Source organism: Pelodiscus sinensis, chromosome 10 (genome assembly GCF_049634645.1).
Source record: "Pelodiscus sinensis isolate JC-2024 chromosome 10, ASM4963464v1, whole genome shotgun sequence".
In the NCBI taxonomy this organism is placed as follows: domain Eukaryota; kingdom Metazoa; phylum Chordata; order Testudines; family Trionychidae; genus Pelodiscus; species Pelodiscus sinensis.
In genome coordinates, this window is record NC_134720.1 from 4180210 (window position 1) to 4203740 (window position 23531).

Here is a 23531-nt window from a genome sequence, read left to right on the forward strand (position 1 = left end):
AGTACAGCGAATAAGAACATCCTTCCTGGGGAGAGGAAAAGGCCAGCTACCCAACAGCCTGCCCTGCTAACACTTCTTCACGCCCACTTTCTCACCAGCTGCTTCAAATCCCTCCTCCTTCTCTCTGAAGAAATCCATGCTTCAAAATCTACATGGGTTTCAAGTTACCTTCCCCATCACTTGCTGAGTGTGTGTTTCCCCGCTGCATTAATAGGTTCTGCAGCCGTTGACTAGAAGTCACCCATATCTGCTAATGTTTCCGTCTGAAGTACAAAGAGGCGGACACCGAGTCAGTCCTGAGATAGAATCGTTCCCTAGGACACCAGGACCTACTGTGGGGAGGATGGTCCAGTCCAGTCTGGTGACCCCTGTTGGAGGGAGAGTCCCACAAAACTTGTCCATTTGGGTGGAGTGGGGGAGAGGGGGCCATACCCTTTCCTCCTGGCGGCAGAGCCTCTCCTTGGCATATTTCCCGCTTGGGCACTTTGCGTGTTTCCACCCTTGTGCCTCCCTGACCACATTGGAGCACAGCTCTGCAGCAGGCGGTGGAAGCGTATCGTGTCTAATTTGCCATCCAGTGTTGCAACAGCCTCTCCAGTGTTAAAGCTGGTGCTCTCATTATTAAGCCCTATATTAGTTTCCCTTTAGTGCTGGGTTTAAAAGTTGGTTTTGCCTGAAAATTGTCCAATTTGCTCTGCAGCGCAGCAGCATGTTCCTGCAAAGAGCAATTAAAACTCATGCTCTTTTGAGCTCCAGGCTATTGAAAGTTTGCCTTAACTTTTGCTTCGGTATTTCATTACTTCTCCTAAAAATGCTCTTCCCATTCAGTTTTGTCACTGAGCTACGCAAGATGCAATTTCAAGGGAAGAAATAACCAAACATTTAAAGAGTTGTTGTTGAAAACTGGGTCTGAGGCTCCGTCAGTCAAGTTGATGGAGGAAAAATATGGCAACTCAGCATACTTTTTAATCTGTCCCTTAATGGGCTGGGCCTGCGGTGACTGTGTGCTAGGCCTATTGCCTACACTTAAGAGTCACCATCAGAAATCTCCACTTCATATCTTTTACTTTAGGGAGAGTTAACACAGTCCTCTAGGTGGACTATTCTATTTATCCCTGTTTTCAGACTGGTGTGATGGAGCTACTTTGATTAAATATATTGCACATTCTGTGTTTGGGAATGGAGATATATTCATGACATACAGTGATGGAACACTTTATATTCCATCATTAACTAAGGAGGCGCATCTACTACAGATAAACGCTTAAATCAGCCAAACCAGATTACGTGCACCTCAGATTTATAGCAGAACTGGCTGAGGAGTGGATCCTGGTGGAAACTTGAACTCCCAGGGCAGTGTTATGACTGAACACTGCATTTATTTTTCTAACCGTTTTCTATAATTTCCTGTGTTCAGGCATCTAAGGTCTCAGCTTTTAGCAAGTACTTAAACATGTGCATAACTTTATGCACATGGGTATTCCCGGTGCGTTGAACAAGACTGTGCACAAGCATAAAGCTACTCACAGATGAAAATGTCCATCGGCGTTAATGCAAGTCTGTAATAACTAGTTCTTATTAATGCCAAGTAATCACTAGCAAATGTGTTTTAATTTTTGCAGTTCTTGGAAATGATGGAGTAATTTTTCTGAGTGTCTTATTGTTTCCAACCCAATAGCTAGGGAGCCTGCAGCCTGGTGCTTTGTACAGTGTTTCTCAGTCCCTGTTATGATTGTTATCAGTAGTGGCTTAGTGAAAGCCTGAGAATTCTTCATTTTTTGTGCACGTTTTGGTTCTATAGACACCAGTTATTTAGATGACTATGTTAATCTTGACCCACAACATTATGCAGTAGGAAATAGCAAAGACTGGAATAACGTTCCACTCCTCTGAACTAGTCACACCTCAGAGTCACAGACTAAGATATCATCCTATAGGGCATGTTTCCATTCAGTAAAGCACCACACCCTGTTAGCTCTCCCCGCCACAGCCTCCCTCCCCCACCCTCTCCACTTCCCACACACCCTTGACAAAAGAAGTCTTTGTTTGCCTCTTTGGGGTGATTAGTATGCTAGGGAATTTTGTCAGTCAAGTTTGGCAGCATCCTCAAATTCTGCAGTCTTGGAAAAAGATTAAACTATGGGGAGAGAGTCTAGTAGGGCATCTCGTTGGCTCCCTCGCTAATGGCTACTCAATGTTAAGTGGCCGTGTCAATCTTAAAAGTTCAGAATGACACAAGAAGTGGATGTTGGCAGCCTTGCCTTGATTTGAGCAAGGCTTTTGACACAGGCCCCCATGGCATTCTTGTGAGCAGGGAAAAGTGGTCGAGAGGAAATATTTACAAGGTAGGTACAAACAAGGCCATCCCCAGGGGACTTTGCTGCACCTCTGCTCTACCCCCACTTGCCCCTGCTCCACCCTTTCCCGCAAGCCCACCCCCTGCTCCGCCCCTTCTTTTCCACCTGCTCCGCCCAGTCGCTGTCTCCCTGGCTGCTTCCCCCAAGCCGCCCTGGGGCTGAGGCCGGAACGCTCTGCTTCTTGCTGCCACAGAGAAGCCGCGAGCCGGGGGGGAGGAGGGAGCAGAGCAGGCTGCTGGGCTACTCGGCGAGTGCCGCGGGAGGGTGACCCCTGCTGCTACACCACACCAGGCCCCTGTGGCTCCCATCCAGAGGACGGTTGAAGCAGCCACCATGGGGCCTAGGACAGTTGCTACACACCCAACTGCTCTGAGTGCACAGCTGGTTGAAAGACCGTACTCCGAGTAGTTATCGATGATTCACTGTCAAGCTGGAAGCCGTATCTAGTGGTGTCCTATAATGGTCAGTCCTGGGGCAGCTTAATAGTGTTTTCATTAATGACTCGGATGAGCAGAAAGATTGCTTATAAAATTGGCACATGACACTAACTGAGCTCTGGAATAGGCTGCCAAGGGAGGTTGTGAAATCCCCATCATTGCAGGTTTTTAAAACCAGGTTGGATAAACCCCTGTCAGTGATGATCTAGGTTTATTTGGCCCTGTCTCCATGTAGTGGCTGGACTTGATGACCTTTCAAGGTCCCTTCTAGCACTACCTTTCAATGAGTCTATGAATATTGATTTTGGTGGGCCATATTTAGCCCTCTTACACATATACATAGTGAAATTTTCCCTTTTGCAGAGGGCTAGCAAGAGCCTACTATGCCACGGAATTCCCTCTGAAATCCGCAAATTAGGGCCTAAATGAGATTCAAGTGCCTTGTGCTTTTGCTTTGCACAAAGGTGAATTTCATCCATTCAGAGTGAGAGAGGCAGAGTCATGTTCTAAAAACAAAGTTTTCAGGCAATGCGAAGACATAAATCTTTTCAACTGATAAGGGAAGCTGAAGGTATCAGTGGAAAAAAACTGTGGTCAGTGGAACTAAGGACAATAACAATGAATTTTTAAAACCTATCAGAAACAAATGCAATGCTAACAGGGGTGTAGGTTGAGTATTAGATGGGCATAGGAAAATTATTAATCATGGTGCAGAAAAGTTTCTTCAATAAATATTTCAGTTCTGCATTTGAAAAGCAGCTGGCTGACTTATTTTTATCTTACACAGTTAATTAAACGTTTTATATTCAAACAGTAATTAGGCAGAATATTAAACAGAAAACTGCTAAAGCAAAACATTTTTTTAAAATCACAGGACCAGATAACTTGCAACAAAGAGCTTTAAAAGAATTGGCCAAGCAGGTGATAATCAGGTAGAAGTAGAAAGGTGATATTGCCACTGGATTTGGCATTCGTGAGTCTGTTATTGAATACTGTGGCCAGGTCTCTTATCAACACTTCAAAAAACTGGAAGGTTTAGAAAAGAGCTGGAAGAATGTTATGCAGCCTAGAAAGCCTGCCTTATGTAGAAAGAGATGAGAGAAACTCAATTTTAGATTAATTTATCCTAGAGAAGATCAAGTCACTTCCTGAGCAGTGGGACACCGTGATAAGAAGCACCATAACCATTTCTGTCAGAGGGCTTTTTCTTTTTCTTCAAGGCAGTAGTTGCTATGTGACAGTCATCACAGTTATGGGGCTAACTGTGCCAGTGCCCCCCTCAAGTGTTTGGCCTCTTGCCCCTTAGCTGTCTAAGGCTGGAATCTCATTATTCTTTCACTCTTTGGGCAGACACAGAACACATGGCCTCATGTACCAATTACTTGTAACCCCGCAGGGCTGTCAGGGTTCAGACACCTTCCTTTCCTCCCTTCAGGGTCTTGTGATATTGACCAACTTCCTCCTTTAAACAGAGGTGTTTTATTTAGCAGTTGGAGCAAGACATAAAAAAGAGATTTAAAAAATAACAGTCTATTTACATGATCACATCTAATGTTACACCACCCTACATGCCCAGTTTGACGCCCTTTCCTCTTCAGCTGCACACACTGTACAGAACCAGCCGTTTGCATAACTTACATGGTCACAACAACTTTGTGTAAGTTGCCTAACTCCTGGGTGAAATTTGACACTTGAAATAAGAGAGCCTGACATTCAGACTGTGGCTTCTGATTGCAGTGTCCCCGGAGAGTACCAATTAGTGTGAGTATTTTGTACCCTTATCTCTTTCTCTCTCTCTCCCTTAGATTACTTCAGAGCTGCCATGATGATGCAGCCAAATTCCTGTACCTTTTAGCAAAACCCAACTGCGACTACCTAGAGCAGGAAGATTTCATCCCGCTACTTCAGGTACATATCCCTTGCTCAGCAGAACCTGGGTGGGTGAGCACGGGGGAATGGGTTTTGCTAATTTAGGATATTTGTTCGTAACTTCTTCAGTGAATGTAAAGGGCAGGCAGAGCTCTGGATGGGCTTCCAAATAGTAATGTGGGGGAGGCTCATTTATGCAAAACTTTCACTCAACCCGTAGTCTCCAGTTGGGGTAACTGTTTGGAATTAACAGGTAGATGCACTGAACTCACTCAGCATTTCTGCATGCTTGTATCTGCAAATCTCAAACCTTGGGACTGGAGAACATACAAGGCATCGTGAAACAGACCAATAGATGATATAGACTAAAGTATAAACCATTGCAGGTTAAGAGTGCAGATAACCATTATTTAATTTACCTAATCATACTACTACTCCCAGACTCCCAAGTGCAATTGTCAATTGGCACGTTTGCAAAGAATTATGAAAATAAAACACTGTATATGCCACCTAGACGATTACGTATTTATATTCTACTTTACAAATAACATTTCTTTGTATTTAACCTAAGTTATCCTTGTTTTAATTTCATCCCATTGCTTTTTCTTTTACTCTGATGTTCTGTATTAAACAAACATCCCTCTCCATTCTAGGTGTCTAGCTCCTTCAGATATGTGTGTCCCCGTATCATGTCCTGTCTTAGTCTTTGCTTGCCAAGCTCTGTATGTACTTAGCTCTTTTAATCTTCCTTCCATAAATTAGTCCCTCCGGCTTCTCTGGCCATGGGCTCATGCCCTTCCCTGAACTCCCTTCGGTATCGGTCATTTCTGATATTGTGCTGCCCAACGTACATAAACGTGAAGATGCCTTGAGGGGCAAAATTGGGTCTCTGAGCGAGTGGTTGCCTTCCCACAAACAAAACTGGCACCATTCTGAGGTGGTGGGTGAGACTTCTGGGATGGATTTTTCTCGTGCTCCCGGGCGGCACTTCTTACATTTTTTTCCCCACTGTGCATGTTGCCTCTCCTGACTGACACCAGCTCCAGTTTGCAGCTGCCAGTGCAATCTAAGAGCTGCATAATCCTTTTTGTAGATTCATAGATTCTGAGGCCAGAAGGGAGCCTCTATGATCATCTATGAGACCTTTTGCGCAGCATTGGCTAGAGACTATCCCTGAAATAACTAACTATTGTAATGTTTCCTGGGCTGCTGGTGAGTCAGTCGGTGGCTGTTCACTGCCACTGGCCTTCAAGGAAGCCATGCAACATGCTTGGAGCCTTCCCAGGATCCTCTTAGAGATGGGGCACAGTCAGGCATGGAAACATCCACTTGCCCTTGGAGAGGCTTGTAGTGCAGGCCTGTGGTGCTTATGCCGCCGATGGAGGTATTGACTGGCACTGGGTATTTCCTACAAACCACACGAGAGTGTATCTTTGTGAAAAGATTTAAAAAAGCAGCTTTCCCCGTTGTTGGGTATTGCTCTGGAAAGACATCGAGGAAGGGCTGTGCTTAGTCTTTCAGAAGAGGACTTATTTCTGATGCATCAGTAAGACAAATATCAGTATCTGTGAGGAAATAAAAGGGAATTTGGGGCGGAAAGAGTTGTGTGGTCCAGGTAACTCACTTTTTTTTTTCTCTACCTCTAAAAACGAGTTTTCATCTGCTCAGTAATTCTTCCTTTGTTTTTCTGTCTTTAAGTAAATCAAAATGGCTCAGCAGGTGCGTATTGTCCAGGAATGCCTGTACGTTAGTTTTAAAATGGTGTAACTTTCCTTTCTAAATGCTGCCGTTGCCTTTTAAAAAGTGCCCCAGAACATCACATTATAAACTCAGTCATTCTTAAACTCCGATTACAAGGAGTAGAGAAAAACACCTTCTTGTTCCAGTTTCACTTGGTTTTGTCTTTCAGGACGTGGTTGAGACGCACCCTGGCCTGACGTTCTTGAAGGATGCTCCAGAATTCCATTCCCGCTACATTACTACGGTAGGGTCTCTGGGTCTCTCCACCTTGCCCTGCGATCCCAACCCTCCCCTGTTTTACAGTCTGTCACGGTTCGTGAGCAAGTGTTTTGAGGTATTTGGAAAAGCATGTGTGTTTACCCAGGCTGCTAATGGTGGGCTATTGTATTGTACCGTTTTGGCATTTCCTTGAGCTGCAGGTTGGATTTTTTTTTTTTTTTTTTTGGCCGCTGTCCTGACAACAGGCATCATGATAGCGAAGGAAATAAGAGTATGAGCCTCGTGCCTAACCACTGGACCACACAGTCGTTCCCACCCTCTTTGGCCTAGTACCTCATGCCCAGTGTCACCCAGCAGACCTGTTCAGAGCCAGGAATAGAGTGCCCAGGGCTAGAAGGACAAACAGACCTGCAGGCACTAAGTGTGTGCATGAAATGATAGCGTAGGGAGGAGGAGTTTAAGTTAATTGGGAACTGGGGAAAGTTTTGGAAAAGGAGTGAAATTGGCTTTCTAGCGCATGAAATTAAAAAGGTGAAGAATGTTTTAACTAAGATAGACAGCTGACATCCCCTAGAGATTACTTTATCAAAGAGGGACTCTTGTATCATAGTAAAGAGGAAAGGGCAAGAAATTGGTCAAGTACAGCTCTGCACTAGTGAGAACTAGTCAAATGTAAAAGTCCCCATTAAAACGTGTGAAAGCAAGCAACTGAGTATTGACAGAATGTGCCAGTGCTTTTGGGCAAAGGCTAGAAGTCTGAATGCTAAGATGTGTGAACTGGACAGAGAGTGCCTGGCAATGAACCAGGATATTGATATAATCGGCGTCGCAGAAACTTGGTGAAAGGAGGCTAATCAATGGGACATGGTAATAACATGCTGGGATGTACCGACATACAGTCCAGACCAGTGGGAAGCTGTCCCATGCCTGCCCTGGAACTTGGGGTACCTGGCTGCTGCAACCTGGACTGCTCACACCACCCACCAGCATGCAGGTCACCCCAGATATGTTTGTGTAACTGCAGCCTGCCAGTCACATTCTGGCTCTTGCCAGCTTGGGTTTCACTGCTGGGTGACCCCAATGCGTCCCTAGTCCCAGATTTTCCCCCAGAAATTTATGTCCTGTACTGTCCAGCCCTCCCCGGACAGTCCAAATATATTAACTCTGTTGTTCCTTTAAGGGAAAAATACACCATCTTACTATCTTAAGTGGCATTACCCAATACTTCAGTTTGAACACATTGGATTAGATAAAACAATAAAACAAGTTTATTACTTACAAAGAGAGATTTTAAGTAAGTACAAGTCAAGAGGCATAAATGTCGGAAATGGCTGAAAGGAAAAGATAAAACGTGTTCGAGTGCTTAAGTGAACAGACTATCTTAGACCCAAGCAACGTTTCTCAGCACGTGCTTGCAACAAGATTACTGACCAAACTCTTCAGATCAGGACCCCTCGCCCAGAGTCAATGGCTATTTCCTTTGCTTTTTCAGGTGTAGTGAATGCTATGGGCAGAGAAGTGCCTTGGATTTCTGTCCCTCTTTGTTATCATTTCAGTCCTCTCCCTCCCCCCCGAAACATTTCCATCTGAGAACCAGGAGACCACGTGTCTGTGCGGAAAGATATTCTCTGCTGGCTTTTTCTCATTTGTTTGAGCTTCCTTCGTGTTCCTTTCTTGATGGATAACTCTGTTTACTGCTTATATGCAAATTAAAGAAAGCCGATACTCCTTTCTTTACAGCAGACCTGTTTGCCGATTTCTGCCTAGCCAGGGGCTGCGAGGTTCGAAGCGTGTTAATGACATGATACGTTGGAATCTTATAACTTCACATATAATATTGCCACACATATTTTATCGGGACAACACAGACCAGCAAATTATAGGTTCCAAATGATATCTTGCAAGGTGTATTTTCTACAAAGATTTTTACATTTTGTAGGGAGTGAATAGAGGGATCTATTCCGTCACACAGGATACGAAAGGAGCAATGGGATAGGTCACGCTGATGGGGTGTTGCACTCTAGCTGAAGGAAAGCATGGTCAAATGAAGTCAGAATCTTAAATGAATCTATAGATGGAAATTCCATGCTTGACGAACAGAGCGTAGCAGTAGGAACGTACTTCTGACCTTCTGACCAAGATGGCAATTGTGAAACACTCCCCGCCAGATTAGAAAGGTTAGAAAGGCACAGAATACAATAGATAGCGCATGTGGTCTTGATAACATAGATACACAGGCACAACCACACACAAAAACCCAATGTGTTGGGGAAGAGTCAACACTGCTTTGGTAGAGTGAAGTCATGTTTGTTGTTAAAAGCAAAATTCCTGTGGGTGAGGTTAAAGTGGATGAGTTTGGCAATGCCTTTGGGCAGATATCTGATGTCCATTGTCTTGTAAATCCAAAGGGTAAATTGCTTTTTTTTTAATCATTGACTAAAGCAAGGGAATATGTTCACTCAGCTTTATGAACTGATGTAGTTTAGACACCAGATGTCTTTAAGATTTCTATTCATGTGTTTGCTTTTTGCAGGTCATACAGAGAATATTCTACATGGTCAATAGATCTTGGTCTGGGAAAATTACCCTAACAGAGATGAGGAAAAGCAACTTTCTGCAAGTATGTCCTTAGCCTTCTATTCTGAAATATTTGTGTTCCTATAGCCCCCCGGGGCTCTGGCTACATTTAAAAGGCAGAGGCACGGCAGTTGGACTGGCGCGAGCGGGGACTGCCCCGGGCCCCGCTCGCGCTGTTTCCCACTGTGTCTCTGCCTCCCCCCACACACTCTGAGACAGTGCTGGGGGGAGCCGGTTTTCAAGGGATGCGCCCCATTTCCTGCTGAGATTTGAGACTCTCAGAGGCAAATGTTGCTGAGTGTCTCGGGTGATGGAAGGCAGCGTGTGCAGACGCTGGGGCAATTGCAGGTGGCTGTTTGGTTCCCTCTTCCGCCCCGGTGGTGGTAACAGGGCTCTCTGGGGATGAGAGTTGTTCATGCAGACATCCATACTCTCATGTGGGCAGCTCCATGTGCGAGCAAGGGTGTCTGTCTGTCACTGTCCCTCTTTTCTCAGTCCCTCGGTAAATCATGTATTTGCATAATCCGAATCAGCAAGCGCCTGGGAAAGAGGTGGATTAGTTCCCAACGTGTATTTCCCCCTCCGTGCTTAGACAGTTGCTGCAGCATCTCCCTGTCTAGTTTAGAGTTAACTTCCCATCCCACTTGTGCCATTTCAGACTCTTGCCCTTTTGGAGGAAGAGGACGACATAAACCAAATCACAGACTACTTCTCCTACGAGCACTTCTATGTCATCTACTGTAAATTCTGGGAGCTGGACACTGACCACGACCTCTACATCAACCAGAAGGATCTGGCTAGGTACAACGATCATGGTGAGTTGCTGCGCCAGGCCAGGGCATGGGCTGGGGATGGTGGGAACTGGAACCTGTAAGAGCTGCAGGAAGCTTCCCTTGCTGGACTTCACTTGGTGCTAATTGACAGAGCCATTCCTAGGGCTAGGGGAAGGGGTGCTGCAATAGGCGATCCAGCCATCCAGCTCCGTGGCCAGTGGCTGCAGGGGGACGATGTAGCTCAGCAGAGGAAACAGAGCGTAGCTGTAGAAAACAGCAAGAGGGACAAGCAGCTGGCTCCGGCCGTTGCCGCGAGTGGAAGGTGAGCGGTTCAAGTGACAGTGGAGCGTGGGGTGGGGGGAATAGCCCTGAAGAAGCTTTGTGCCCTGAAAACAAGATCCTGAGAGCACAAGGAGGTCTCTGGCATGAGGGCAGCTCCTCCATGTTCTGGCCCTAGCCACAGGGGTTGGGATGGTCGGCCACGACGTGTTCTTATGCAAGTGTAACCCACACACCTAGCGGGGGGATTGCTGGCCCATGGAGTGGCACTTAGACACTTACAGCGAGAGAGAAGAATGAGGGCGCTCTACAGCCTAGCTGGGAGCCAGCTGGCTTGATAGCACAAGCTGTAGCACAGTGTTTCTTAAACTGTTTAAGACCGAGGAACACCAAACAATAATTTTTTTTTAATGTGGAACACCAAGGACTTTTTGTTGAGCAAACAAAAAAGGACCAAGGAAAAGTTGTTGAACTTTCTTCTCTGTGGCACACCTCCGACTGCCTCGCAGAACCCCGGTGTGCTGCGGAACACGCTTTCAGAAACATTGCTCCAGAGCCCCCACTCATAACTGCCTGCAGGCGGATCCGAACCTGGGCCCTCTGGAGCTTAGTGTAGGAACCTCTGCAGCTTGAGCCAGCTGGTTCGAATCCGCCCGGTGGTGATTACGCAAGCTCAGGATCCCAGACTCCTTGGTGGTCCTCCATGAACCCAACAGGAGCACCAGCCGCAGCCCACACGTCTTCCACGTCCCCCGAGGCAGCACTAAAGCACAGGCGCCTTGTTCAGGACAAAGCAACAGCAGCCCCCAAGGAAAGGCACCAGGGAGAGAGCTCGTCTGCACAACGTAGCCTCAGGCCGGACACGAGAGTCGGGATCCAAACGCCCGGCCCCTCCAAACGCTGCCCAGCCCTCTCTGAATCTCGCTGCCCGGTCACGTTTCAGATGCGTTTAACCCTCAGCTTTTACCCCGTCGTAGGGCACTAGCCTCCCGCCTCCTTATTCATTCACCCAGGGACCTCTGGCTCCTCTCCCTGCGTGGTCTCAGCGCTAACCCAGGGGCCTGCCGGGCTCCAGGCCTGGGAGGGGCTCTGAGGCATTTCCTCTCTTGGCTGGGGGAGAGGACAGGCTGCTATGGGCCTTGTGGCTCCATCTGGTTGGGGGAGGGAGGGCGCAGCAGAGCCTCATCCAGCCTGCACTTCACCTGCCCCCCTCCTGCAGCGTCTAGGGCTGCGTAGCCTCCTGTGGTTTCACAGGGACTGGTGGGAGCCCTCGTCCCTCCGTCCAGGACTCCCGGGACATGTGTCTCAGCCTCTCCACTGGAAGACATGACAGCAGCACTCCCAGCCTCCCCTGCTCATTCATGTCGCCCTCGGAGAGAGGATGCTAAGCCACCTGCAAGGCAGCACCTGAGCCATATCCCCTGGAGGAGGGGGAGCTGCTCCTCTCGGGAGGGCACTTGCACAATAGGCACAGGGACTGGAGTGCAAGGGATGGGGGCACAGGAGGGATTTGGGGTCTGGGGGAGAGGAGGAGTTGGGGACCTGCCTTCCCTCCCCAGCCCTTACCACTCAGCAGGCCCCAGAAGACAAGGCTGCCTGGGGTGGGGTGTGAGCAGTTGGGGCTGGAGGCGGAAAGGCGAGAGTGCCGGGTAAGGAGGCCTCTGCAGACAAGATGGGAGGGGGGCGAAGTGAGTGCAGGGCCACAGGGCAGAGTGCGGGCTGGGGCAGGGAGAAGAGGCTGCGCAGGAACACGGGCAAAGCCCCGGTGCCGGTGAGCCCCTCCCCGGAGCACCTTATGGCGGCGTGCCGAAGGGAGGGGCACCACATCTGGCATTTCTCGGCCTCCTCGGGCCACTTACACCCGCCCCTCAGACGGCGTGGCCTGCGTTCCTCTCTGCAAGCAGCCAGCGTTTCAGGCCCTTCCATCTTACGGCTCTGCGTGGGGTGAGGCCGACCGGTGTGAACAGAGCACGAGAGAGCGGTAGGCGAGGGCCAGCTATTTAGGCAGGTACCTCGCTATGTGCTAGAAAGTGTATTAAATAATCCCAGGACATCCCTACAGCCACTACTGGCAACTTGTGGCCAGACGGTGGGGAGAGGCAGCCAGCCCCTGGCAGGGCTAGACATGCAGCAGGGTGTCGGTTTTTCAGCAAGTAATGTATTTACTGGGGAAAAATGTAATTTAGGGTGACCCGAACCATCTGCAAATTCATTTATTTCCGTTCAGGTGACAAAAACTGAAGAAATGGCTCAACTGCCGCGTGGGTTTCGGCCCAGCTCCGCATTTTTGCGACTTTTTGACTCCCTGAAAAGTTTGACCCAAAACTGAAACATTTTTCAATTATTCCGACTTGCCAGCAAACCCAAACTGCCAGTGCTCACCCAGCTGTCGTTAGGGTGGGGTGAGTGTGTGGGGGAGACAGGGGGACTAGGGTTGCAACGTTCTGCCCTAGAGCTACCGGCCCTGAGTTTGTTACACTAAACGTGCTGCACTAGCCTTCGTGCCACAAGTCCTCCCGTCACTACGGCAGCCCTTGCTCGTGGACAAGTCCCAGGGGTGCCGATAGCGCTAGTACGGCACGCTCCTTAGACTTGGATGCTCCAGAACCGCCATGTTGTGAGGAGACGCTAGTTTTGTTGGGGGGAGGGGAGGACACAGGAAGTGACAGCGCGAGAGAGAACTGAGATGATTTGTTGCTGCTGTGTAAGGCTGGGCTGGGCTAAAATGGCTGCTGGCCAGCCGTCTGGGTGTGGGATGGCGACTTCCCACACACTGAGCCCACCACAGAGCGCTGAGAGACCATGAGGCTGACCGTGCCTAGGTCCTGATGCTTCATTTTTCTTCATTTGCAGCTTTATCAACCCGGATTATTGAGCGGATATTCAGTGGCGCAGTGGTGAGGTACGGCAGAGCCCTCTGGCTGGGGAATGAAATGGAAGGAAGCAAAAACTAGAACAGGAGCCGTGTCAGCCTTCGCTGGAAGTGTCGGGTGTTCTCGTATGGTCCCCATTCCCGAGGGAGGGCAAAGTGCTAGCAGTGCTGTCGTGGGATAGAGCCAGTTGGAAGGGGGGGCACTGGGTGATATTAAATAACATCCTGTCAAATTAGCACAGTCCCACACGCACTGGGCTGTGGGAGAGGCGGCGAGGGGGGGGTCCTAGCCCTGTGGCACCGTCAGGAAAGCATCATTGCAAAAGCTCCTAACTGCTCTGGGGGAAGAGCGTCAGAAGCCCCTTGGTCTCTGCAGGGCCGGTAGGGACCCGAATGCAGAATCTGCTCTCCGGTGCGCTCCTCCCCCGAGCCAGGCCCAGTCAGTGGGGGTCGGAGGGGCTGACCAATCCCAGGCGCTCCTACCGGCCTGATAGAACAAGCGAGGGTGTTTTTCAGGTGTGTGGCGATTCCCAGCCCCCCCCAATGCTGCGGGCTGGGTTCCTGTTGTCACGGCGCGGGCGCTTTGTGTCTTGCAGAGGCAGCGACGCGCAGAAGGAGGGGCGGCTGAGCTATGCAGATTTCGTGTGGCTCCTCATTGCTGAGGAAGACAAAAGGAGCCCCACGAGGTAGGACTTGTGGGAAGGGCATGGAGAGAGACACGCAGAAAGCACAGGGGACTTGGGCCTACTGGTTAGTGCAAAGCCCACTGCAAGCCGGCTCCTTGCCAGGCAAGTCAGGAGTGGTCCTGCCGGACCCCCCGTGCAGAGAACTTACCAATGGAAAACTGGGTAAAACCAGCCTTTGCTTTGCCTCCTTCTCTCTAGCCCCTGGACTTCACTAGGGCCCCACAACTTCCCATCACGTCCTGCTCTGTCCTGCCCCATGTTTGCCTCAGGAGAGATGCAGCGATGGGGGGAGGAAGAAGCTCCAAGCCGTCGTTAGCACCACCAGGCAGACCCTGCTCTCGGCTTCAGCATGGCTTACGCCTGGGCCCGGGGCAGTGCCCCCAGCTACCCCAGCACCCCTGGACAGCAGCCATAACTGCAGTCTCGGCCCCCACACTGCCAGCCCAAGGGCACCCAGTCCCCCCCTCCTCCTCCCCAAGATTTAGGCCCAAGCTGTTGTAGCTTCACCCCCAGCTGCCCCATTCGGCGCCGCATTTCACCTTCCCCAGCAGGGCCCGGCCTGGCCTTGCCTACGGGCAGGGCTAGGTGCAAACGCTGCCAGCAGGCACAGACCCGCCAGGTTGCTACATGACGGGGGAAAGCCAGGGCACCAGCGAACCATCTTGCCCCCCCACACGACTGTCCGGCCCCTACATCTCCCATATGAGCCCCCACCCAATTTTGTATAAGGACCGCAGCCTGCCAGCCGCCAGGCCAGCACCGGGAACACGCACCTGTCTCTGTGGTTTCTCTGGGCGGGGGACCCTGGCTTCTGGGGCTCAAAGGGTGCGGATTGTTTTAGGGGGGCTGCTTATCAGAGAGGTGATTCCTGCACTGAGCTCTTAGTGCGGGTCAGTGACTTGGGTGGGTGGGAGGCTGGTGATAACGAAGGGGGAGGCTGGACTCTAATCCCTGCCCTCTTGCCACACCGTTGCCCTCTTGTAGGAGACTTGCCTCGTTCTGACCCGGTCTAGCAGCGGTGAGGGTACAGGACAGGCCATTCAGGCGGGATTGGGCACTGCGGTGACTGCCTGGGGAAGGATGGTAAAAAGCACAATCCAGGGAGCCCCTGATTGAAGACAGATGTGTGAACCAGTCGGTGTGGGAGAAAACTACACCCCCTACCCTGTTCTCCTGCCTTGTGTCCATCCACTCTGAGCCTCATTGGGTGGATTAGGACAGTGAGTGGGGATGAGGAGCGTGAACTGGCTTCCCGTCAGTCCTGCCCCAGAACTGTGTCTGGCAAAAGCCACGGCACGTGAGAGCTTTGCCTCTTGCTCGGAAGAGCCCGAGGTGAAACACTCAACCTACGCTAGCTCCTGCCGTCTGTTCTCCAGCAACTAGCCTGTTCTGTTTGAACAACCCCATCTTGGGCTAGAGCGGAGCCCGTAACACACGACACAGCAAATATAGTGACTGGGGTGGAAGAGATCTCAGGAGGTCTTCTAGTGTAGTGTTTCTCAACCTTGTTTTATAAAATACCCCTTTAAAAAAAATTGTAAGTACCCCCAGTACCTACAGTTTTCAGACACACGCCATTTTTTCTACCATTGCAACACATTTGTTTAAACAACGTAATCGTAGCCTGGTGGGCGATGAAATTTTTGGGTGTAAAAAGTTCAAAAATAATAAAACACTGTAAAACAAAAAAATTCAGTTGTCTCCAAAATTCAATTGTCCGTGTACCCCCAGACGTCTCTCGAGTACCCCTGGGGTACTCGTACCACTGGTTGAGAAACACTGAGCTAGTCTAACCCCCTGCTCGAAGCAGGTCCAACCTCAAATCATCCCAACAAGGGCTCCTGACGTAGTGATTGTTTCAAGCTCACACGGCTCCGCTCTCCGGCGCCCCAGGTAATATTGTTGGCTTCTGCATCACTGCCACCAGGAAAAGACGAAACCTCTTCTTGCTCCTTAGCATCGAATACTGGTTCCGGTGCCTGGACGTGGATGGGGACGGTGTGCTGTCCATGTATGAACTGGAGTATTTTTACGAGGAACAGTGTGAGCGGATGGAGGCCATGGGCATCGAGCCGTTGCCATTCCATGACTTACTGTGCCAGATGCTGGACCTGGTGAAGCCAGACAGGGATGGTAAGAGCTGCTGTGTCGCCCACCTCCTGGGGGTGCTGAGTGAGGCCCGTGTGCTCCTCGTTTGGATTCTCTCCCCACTACACCAGCCTCGCCCAAGGCCGTGCTAAACGTTGGGACATGGGAGAGAAGAAGGTTGCTTGCCCATCCCGGCACAAGCGGTAACAATCAAGGGCTTGGGAGGAAGGGATTTATGGTGACTAATTCTTGCTAAATTACCGGGGCCATGTCTTAAATTTATGATGCAAAACATGCAGGAGTTGGGTGACATGTATCATAGAGGAGAGTAAATACATAATGGGGGAGGGGACACTTTGGCCAACTGATGTTCTCCTCTGATACCACAAAGAGACGTAGGGCAGCCCCCTAGCCCTGCAGTGAAATAGTCCAGGAGGTAGAAGGGCAGCGCTGATGTTTCAGAAGCTGGTGGCTGAGGGTCTAAAGCTCTGTAAGGCCAAGTTCTGGGCAGGACTTGTGCACCTGGGTGTGCAGAGAGGGGTTTGCCCTAGCCGGGCTGGAGGATGCCAGTCAAGCCATTCTGGGCCACTGTGCAGCACCAAAGCCATCCTCTCACACAGCCACACAACAGGGCGGCGCAGAGCTCCGCAGTGAGCTCTGCGTGTGGTGGATGCTCCCTGAACAGTCCCATGCAGTCACTGCCTTAGGGTACATCCCACGCCTTTCCTTCAGTGCTGTGGTAGGACCTCCACTCCCGCTAGCCTCTTCACCTGTCGCCTCCCTGGTACAGGTTCTACTCAAAACCCTGGACTTCAAACCCTTCCCCTCAGAGAAGAGCATTCTAGCTGCCCCTACTGCCTCCGAGCTCCACCTCCCACCAGACGATATAGTTTGCTGTAGATTAAAGAGCAGATCAAGGACGTGGAAGGAGGGCAGACTTCAGCTGCTCATTATGGAGTGTTCCCTGAGGCCCTGGGGTCTGATTCTACCTGTATGTAGGCCTCAGCCTCTTGGTGCTCTGTGCCAACCTCAGTTTCAGCAAGCAAAGACCAAGGGACAACTTATGAGGCCTCCAAACGTTCTATGCAGAAGTTCTGCTGCCTGATAACTAGTTCACCCCAGAGACCAGGGCCTAAGGCCATAATTTTTAATAGGGCACCACTCCAAGATATTGGCAAGTGGTCAAGGGTTGCATTTCTACTGAGGCGGCTTGGGGTCTGGGACAGAGGTTGGGTGCAGAAGGGAGCTTGGGGTGCAGGAGGGAAGCGGGGTCAGAGAGGGAGTTTGGGTGAATACTCTGCCAACCATCATGAGCAATGGCATTCCAGGTCATTGTAATCTGGGGCAGAGTCCAGGAGAGGATCCTGGCCTGAGGGAGGGGGTGGAGGGCCTGGGAGGGCGTTGTGACCTGGGTGAAGGGGTTGCAGAGGGTTGGGTAATGACTTGGGGTAGGGGGATCCTGGCCTTGGGGGAGGGTATAAGAAGGGGTGCAGGGTCTGGGAGGGAGTTGTGACCTGGGGCAGGTAGTTGGCGGGGTGGTGCTAGGGCCAGAGGCAGGCTCTGGCTGGGAGGCGCTTACCTAGGCGGCTCCCAGCCAGCAGAAGGCTGCAGTTGCAGGCTGCCTCACGGGGCTCTGTTCCAGGCAGAGTGAAGGAGTGGGGAGGGGAGGAGGAGGCTTCATGGGCTGCCCCTTCCTCAGCAAAATATCTCAGCTGCTATTGGTCAGAAACTTGCCAATGGGAGCTGAGAGATTTTGCTGAGGGGCAGGACAGAGCACAAAGCCTCCCTCCTAGAATAGAGCAGCCACATTGAATGCGGCTGTTGCTGTCCCTGCCCTGTGCTGTGCTGTGCTTAAGGGTCCCAGTGAGGCAGCTGCGGGCCGGTGGCTTGGCAAGCTGGATCTAGCTCTCTGGCAGCCTCTTGCCCAACCCAGACTCTCATCCGCTTCACAGTACCACTGAGGCTGCTGCTGCTGCTTCTGGCTCTGCCAGAAGCATTTACCCCCCACCCTGTAGACTCTCTCTCAGCAAGCAACCCCACTCAGCCCTGGTCTCTGTTTTCAGAGCCCTCTGGTCTCAAGGAAAGCACCGTCCCCATCTTTGGCGTTCTCTCAGGGAAATGAGCATAAGGAGCATCTGGCCCATACAGCTGTATGGTCACTGGTACCGCTTGACTCAGCTGCAGCATGTGTTTCTACTTGGGGTGCACATCAAATTTATTCCACATATGGATGGAAAAATTAGAGGGAAGCCTTGGAACATGCAAAGATGGAGTCTGAGTCCCATTTTAGCTAGTCTGTGTGTATGGAAAGAGAAAATCCCTTCATTCTCTGGTCTGTCCCTCCAAGATGGGGGCTTAAAAAGGGCCCTTCTCTTCCTGTGGCAGATGGTCTCCTGAATGCAGCCATGGACCATTGAGCACCCATAGGGACAGCACTTCCAGTGACTCGGTGCATTTCTCTTCCTTTCCTTAGCCCAGATAAAGGGTCTGTCAGAGGGAGGCTCTTTCATTCGAGGGGGAACGACAAGGCCTGCCATTCGCCACGGTGTGTCCATTAGCACGGGTGGGCAGACCTGTCTCAGCATCCTCCTAGAATCGGCCCGGTGCTGCTAATGTCCATGTTTGACAGTAAATCCGGCCTGGTGCCTTTGGATCTTGTGGTCATAAAGTTGTTTGCTCAAGGTTGGCCCTGCCAGCTGTCTGCACGGGGCTGGGGCAGCGCACAAAGAAAACACAAACACTCGCACACAGCCACACACATCTATCAGCATCTAGCCATTCCTACAACAGGCTCCTGAAGTCTTGCTCAGCTTGGCTGTTACCTCTTTTAGCGAGAGACATTTAAGCTTCATTGAAGGATGGAAAATCCACCCCCACCAATTAAATAATGGATAATAGTATTTAAAATACTGTTTAGATTCAGTCTTGCTCAATGGGAGGTGGAGGGTTAATTAAAAAGTTCTTTTGTAGGTATCAAAACATAGCCTGTATTGGGACGTTCACAGCAAAACTGCACCTTCAAATCACCTTTACAGTGGAAACAGCCACTATTCAGCACCTTGTCCTGGAACGGCGGGATTGGGATGAGGTAATCACACTCATCTCCTGAGTGTAGGTGCAAATAATCAACACAACAGGAGGAACAAGCCTTACACTAAACAACAAGGCAAAAGCCACAAACAGCAAGCAGCCTGGCTCATGGCCAGCTGTAAGATGATTGCCCAGCAACACATGTTGCTAAAGCGCTGATTAAAACACGGCAGCCCTGCACTCAGATGGAAAAGCAATGCTGGCCACTCTTTTGGCTGCGCTTCATGAGTGTATTTAGGAGCAAAAAGTAAACCTAGAGAAAGCCCCAGCACAAAACACAAACAAAAAGCAGCCTGCAAAGCACCAGCTGGCCTTCAGCGGGTGAACCTGAAACCAAGCCAGCAAATGTCAGTACCAGCCTGGTAAGGAGCTGTTTACAACAGTAGCCTGTCCATGAACATGCGTCAAATACGCCTCATTACGGAGCCTACCTGAGAGGCTCCCACAAGAAATACAAAAGTGGCCCGATTAGACAACAGCCTGAGGCAAGAAAACCACAGTGGACCCATTTACGTGACATTGCAGCACATGCTGGCAATCTCTGCACTGGTCATGCAGAATGTGGAGTGTAGTGCTAACAGGCGCTGGGCCCTGAGCAAGGGTACAGCAGAGCCCAAGATGGGCCCTACTAGACAGGCATGACAAAGCCAAATGCGAAACAGCCGCAGGAGATGCTTGGTCCAGGCCGGATGGCGCTGTTTGTTTACGTAACAAACGGGCATTGGTAGCTTGAAAACCCAACACCTGCTGGAGGCGGTATCCCAACGTAGAAACGGCTTGTGCTGCCTGGGGCCTGTTGTGCAACTAATTAAGAATGTGCCACTAAAATAGCGTGTGCTCTTTCGGCAGGAAGGGTGACGCTGCGAGACCTGAAGCGCTGCAGGATGGCGCACGTGTTCTACAACACCTTCTTTAACTTAGAAAAGTACCTGGACAACGAACAGCGGGATCCCTTTGCGATACAGAAGGTACAAGGCAGGGTCTCCACACGTTGCTGCTCCAAACCTGGTCTTAGTATGGGTGACGTTTGGCTTGTTGTATGTAGCGAGACAAGCGGCAGCAATAGCAAGCGGGTGGGAGGCGAAACTGGACGAAGCTGGGAACCGCTGCTCTGAAAATACACGTTGGTCTTGTCCGGTGCAGCTTTTCAGTGAGCAATCCATCCGCTGCACCCGCTCTCTGGCATCAGAGAGGAAACGTTGCTCATTCACAGACCGTGTTTGGGTATAAGGCCCAGGGTACAATGGTTTGTTCTGCCATTGTATGGGGGAGGGGGTTGCTGGGCTCTAGTGACAGGCCCCTCACTGCGTTAATTGCTCCACCGCCCCTTTGTCCTTTGAGAATGCTCAGCCTCCGCCCCTTCTGAAGGTTCTGCTCTATTCCGAGGGCATGTCCCCTCTTCACCCCACCCCCACCAAAAAGTCCTTTGCGGGGCAGATTGCACCAGTGTGCCCAGGCCGTTCATGTTCAGATTTCTGACAAGGGTTGGGTTTCAATTGACAGTGTCAGGCTGTAGCTCACTAGTAGAAATTGTAAGAAAAGATGTTTCTAGGGTGAAGATAGGACAGGGGCGTGTATCTCAGGCCCACATTGGTCGTTCACAGACACCAAATTTGGCACTATAAGAATTAGGCTTGTCAATCACAGGTAACTCAAGCAATTAATGTAAAATGAATGAAAGGAAAAAAGTCATGATTACATACCACTTTAAATTATACATATTCTTGGATATTTTTCTGCATTTTCAAATGTATTGATTTCATTTACAACAACAGAATACTAAATGTACAGTTCACTTTTTGTCTTTATAGTACAGCTTTCCCGTGGGAATGCCTGCTCACTCTTTCAGGTGACACTGTAAATAAGCAGGCAGTACTGGCTTACAAATATAAACAAACTTATTTTTCTTAAACAAAATACAGGACTATGTAGCACTTTAAAGACTAACAAGATGGTTTATTAGGTGATGAGCTTTCGTGGGCCAGACCCACTTCCTCAGATCAAATAGTGGAAGAAAATAGTCACAACCATATATAACAAAGGACACAATTTAAAAAAATGAACACATATGAAAAGGACAAATCACATTTCAGAACAGAAGGGGAATGCGGGGGGGGGGATTATTTTTCTTAGTGATTGACTGAACAAGAAATAGGACTGGTTTTACATTGTTTTCTTTTTGAGTGCAGTTATATAACAAAAATATTAACTTTGCATTTGTAAGCTGCCCTTTCGTGATGCAGAAATTGCACTAGAGTGCTTGTATGAGGTGAATGAAAAATACTGTTTCTTTTGTTTACCTTTTTACTTCATAAAAATTATATGAAGTGATCATTGTACACCTTTAGTACTCTGTGCTGTAATTGGAAGTGTGGGGACTATCCAACAACATTTATAAATACATTTAAATTGGTAGTCTGTTATTTTGTAACAGTGCAATTAAAACTGATCTATTGCAGCTATTTTTTAAAATCTCAATCAATGTTTTCAATTGTTTGACAGTCCTAGTAATAAGCTCATTGCACACACCCGAGGTGCACACCAAATGCCAAGGCAAGCCGAGTAGCTGTGCACAGTTTAGGTCACTTGAACTATTGTACAGCTGGTGTTCCCCTCTACCTAATGAAAGTGTCTGTTTTGGGTACGTCATTATCAGTAAGAGACTCTGCATTCCTTCCCATCTGTATTGGCTCCTGTTGTGTGTTTACATGGCCCCTGACACCTCTGCCAGCACTGCACAGACCCAGTGTGCCAGATTGATCCAGGACCTTGAGCTGTCCAGGCCCCACTGCTGAATTGCTACCTGGGGCCAGCATCGTATGTTTCTTGAAAAGCTCATCCGGAGCGAAAGGCCTGGCCCAGCTCATGCCTGTTGAAGAATGCTCTAAGCATACTGCCCTTGTGCTCCAAAGAAGCTGCCTGGTTGGTTGTAGGAGCAATTCAAAGTAGTGTCAGTGTTTTCTAAAGCCTGGACTGATCTGAGAACAAGTCCCGGGGGGAGTTCCCTTCCTCTTACAGAATGTCCTGCCAGAGAAGTTCAGATTTGCAGTGTTATTCCTGCTAAACATTTTTGGAATGCCATTGTTCACGGTGGCTGTCAGATCCACCTGGATCTGAGTTTTAAAGCCTAATACGAAATATATAATTTCTATTCAGCCCTTTGCGTAAAGAACTCGACCAATCTGTAATTTAAACCCCAACAGCAAGAGTTGCAGAAATGCTTGTGGTTATAGAGGGGGGAGAAGCTTTTGCCAAACTCGTTTGTAGACCCGTAAGGACATTTCCTTTTCTGATTTGTTCAGGATGTTGAAAACGATGGGCCGGAGCCCTCAGACTGGGATAGATATGCTGCGGAAGAGTATGAACTCCTTGTTGCTGAAGAATCTGGAAATGAGCAATTACAAGAAGGGTAGGTGCTGACATGCTACTCTAATTGACGATTCTTTTCCCTTTTCTTCCCCCTCCCTCCCTCCCCATCTGCTATTTATTTAGCAACTAGACTATTAATAACTCCAGTCATCTGAAGAAGTGGGCTGTTCCCACGAAAGCTCTTAATACCATCTACATGTTTTGTTAGTCTCTAAGGTGCTCCTGGACTATTCGTTGTTTACGTTTTTTCCAGTTACAGACTAACACAGCTACCCCTCTGATGCCTTACATTCAGTAATCCCACACATTTCGTATACAGAAAAACTGCCTTAAACTAGGCTGCAAAGGGAGAGAAGAGCATTTGCCTACTTCAGACGAGCAGGCAGCGAATGTTAGAAGGAAGAAAATGTAGATCATCTTCGTTGTTTGTTTCAGAAAGAGAGTAAATATGTATTACAGTTGGATTAGAAATGCAAGGTAAATAGAAAATGAAACCTTAAAGTATTACTAGAGGATGAGAGATACAAGCCTCTACTACAGGTCTGGGAAATGCACTCCTGCTGTCACCGCTAAATACAAGGTGGAACAGATTGTTTAGCATAAGAAGTGAACATAGATTATAAGACCATGACACTCAACCTTTCCAGACTACTGTACCTCCTTCAGGAGTCTGATTTGTCTTGCACACGCCAAGTTTCACCTCCCTTAAAATCTACTTGCTTACAAAATCAGACAGAAATAAAAGTGTGAGCATTATTATTAATTTATACGCTATTATTCATAGAATCATAGAATAATAGGACTGGAAGAGACCTCAAGAGGTCATCGAGTCCAGCCCCCCGCCCTCAAGGCAGGACCAAGCTCCGTCTACACCATCCCTGACAGATGTCTATCTAACCTGTTCTTAAATATCTCCAGAGAGGGAGATTCCACCACCTTCCTTGGCAATTTATTCCAATATTTGACCACCCTGACAGGAATTTTTTCCTAATGTCCAATCTAAACCTCCCTTGCTGCACTTTAAGCCCATTACTCCTTGTCCTGTCCTCAGAAACCAAGAGGAACAAATTTTCTCCTTCCTCCTTGTGACACCCTTTTAGATATTTGAAAACCGCTATCATGTCCCCCCTTAATCTTCTTTTTTCCAAACTAAACAAGCCCAGTTCATGAAGCCT

General features: G+C 49.2%; 1 protein-coding gene across 4 annotated transcripts in view; it reads left to right on the forward strand.

The window, feature by feature from the left end:
* The window catches only part of PPP2R3A (protein phosphatase 2 regulatory subunit B''alpha), a 78948-nt gene that overhangs the window by 46562 nt on the left and 8855 nt on the right, over positions 1–23531 (forward strand). For all 4 annotated transcript variants that reach the window (XM_075937375.1, XM_075937373.1, XM_075937376.1 and 1 more), the window contains 9 exons: positions 4600–4702; positions 6573–6647; positions 9156–9242; positions 9858–10014; positions 13105–13153; positions 13720–13809; positions 15767–15942; positions 19837–19955; positions 22290–22396. In XM_075937375.1, coding sequence (XP_075793490.1) covers positions 4600–4702; positions 6573–6647; positions 9156–9242; positions 9858–10014; positions 13105–13153; positions 13720–13809; positions 15767–15942; positions 19837–19955; positions 22290–22396 — 963 coding nt within the window. The remainder of the gene's footprint in view (positions 1–4599; positions 4703–6572; positions 6648–9155; positions 9243–9857; positions 10015–13104; positions 13154–13719; positions 13810–15766; positions 15943–19836; positions 19956–22289; positions 22397–23531) is intronic.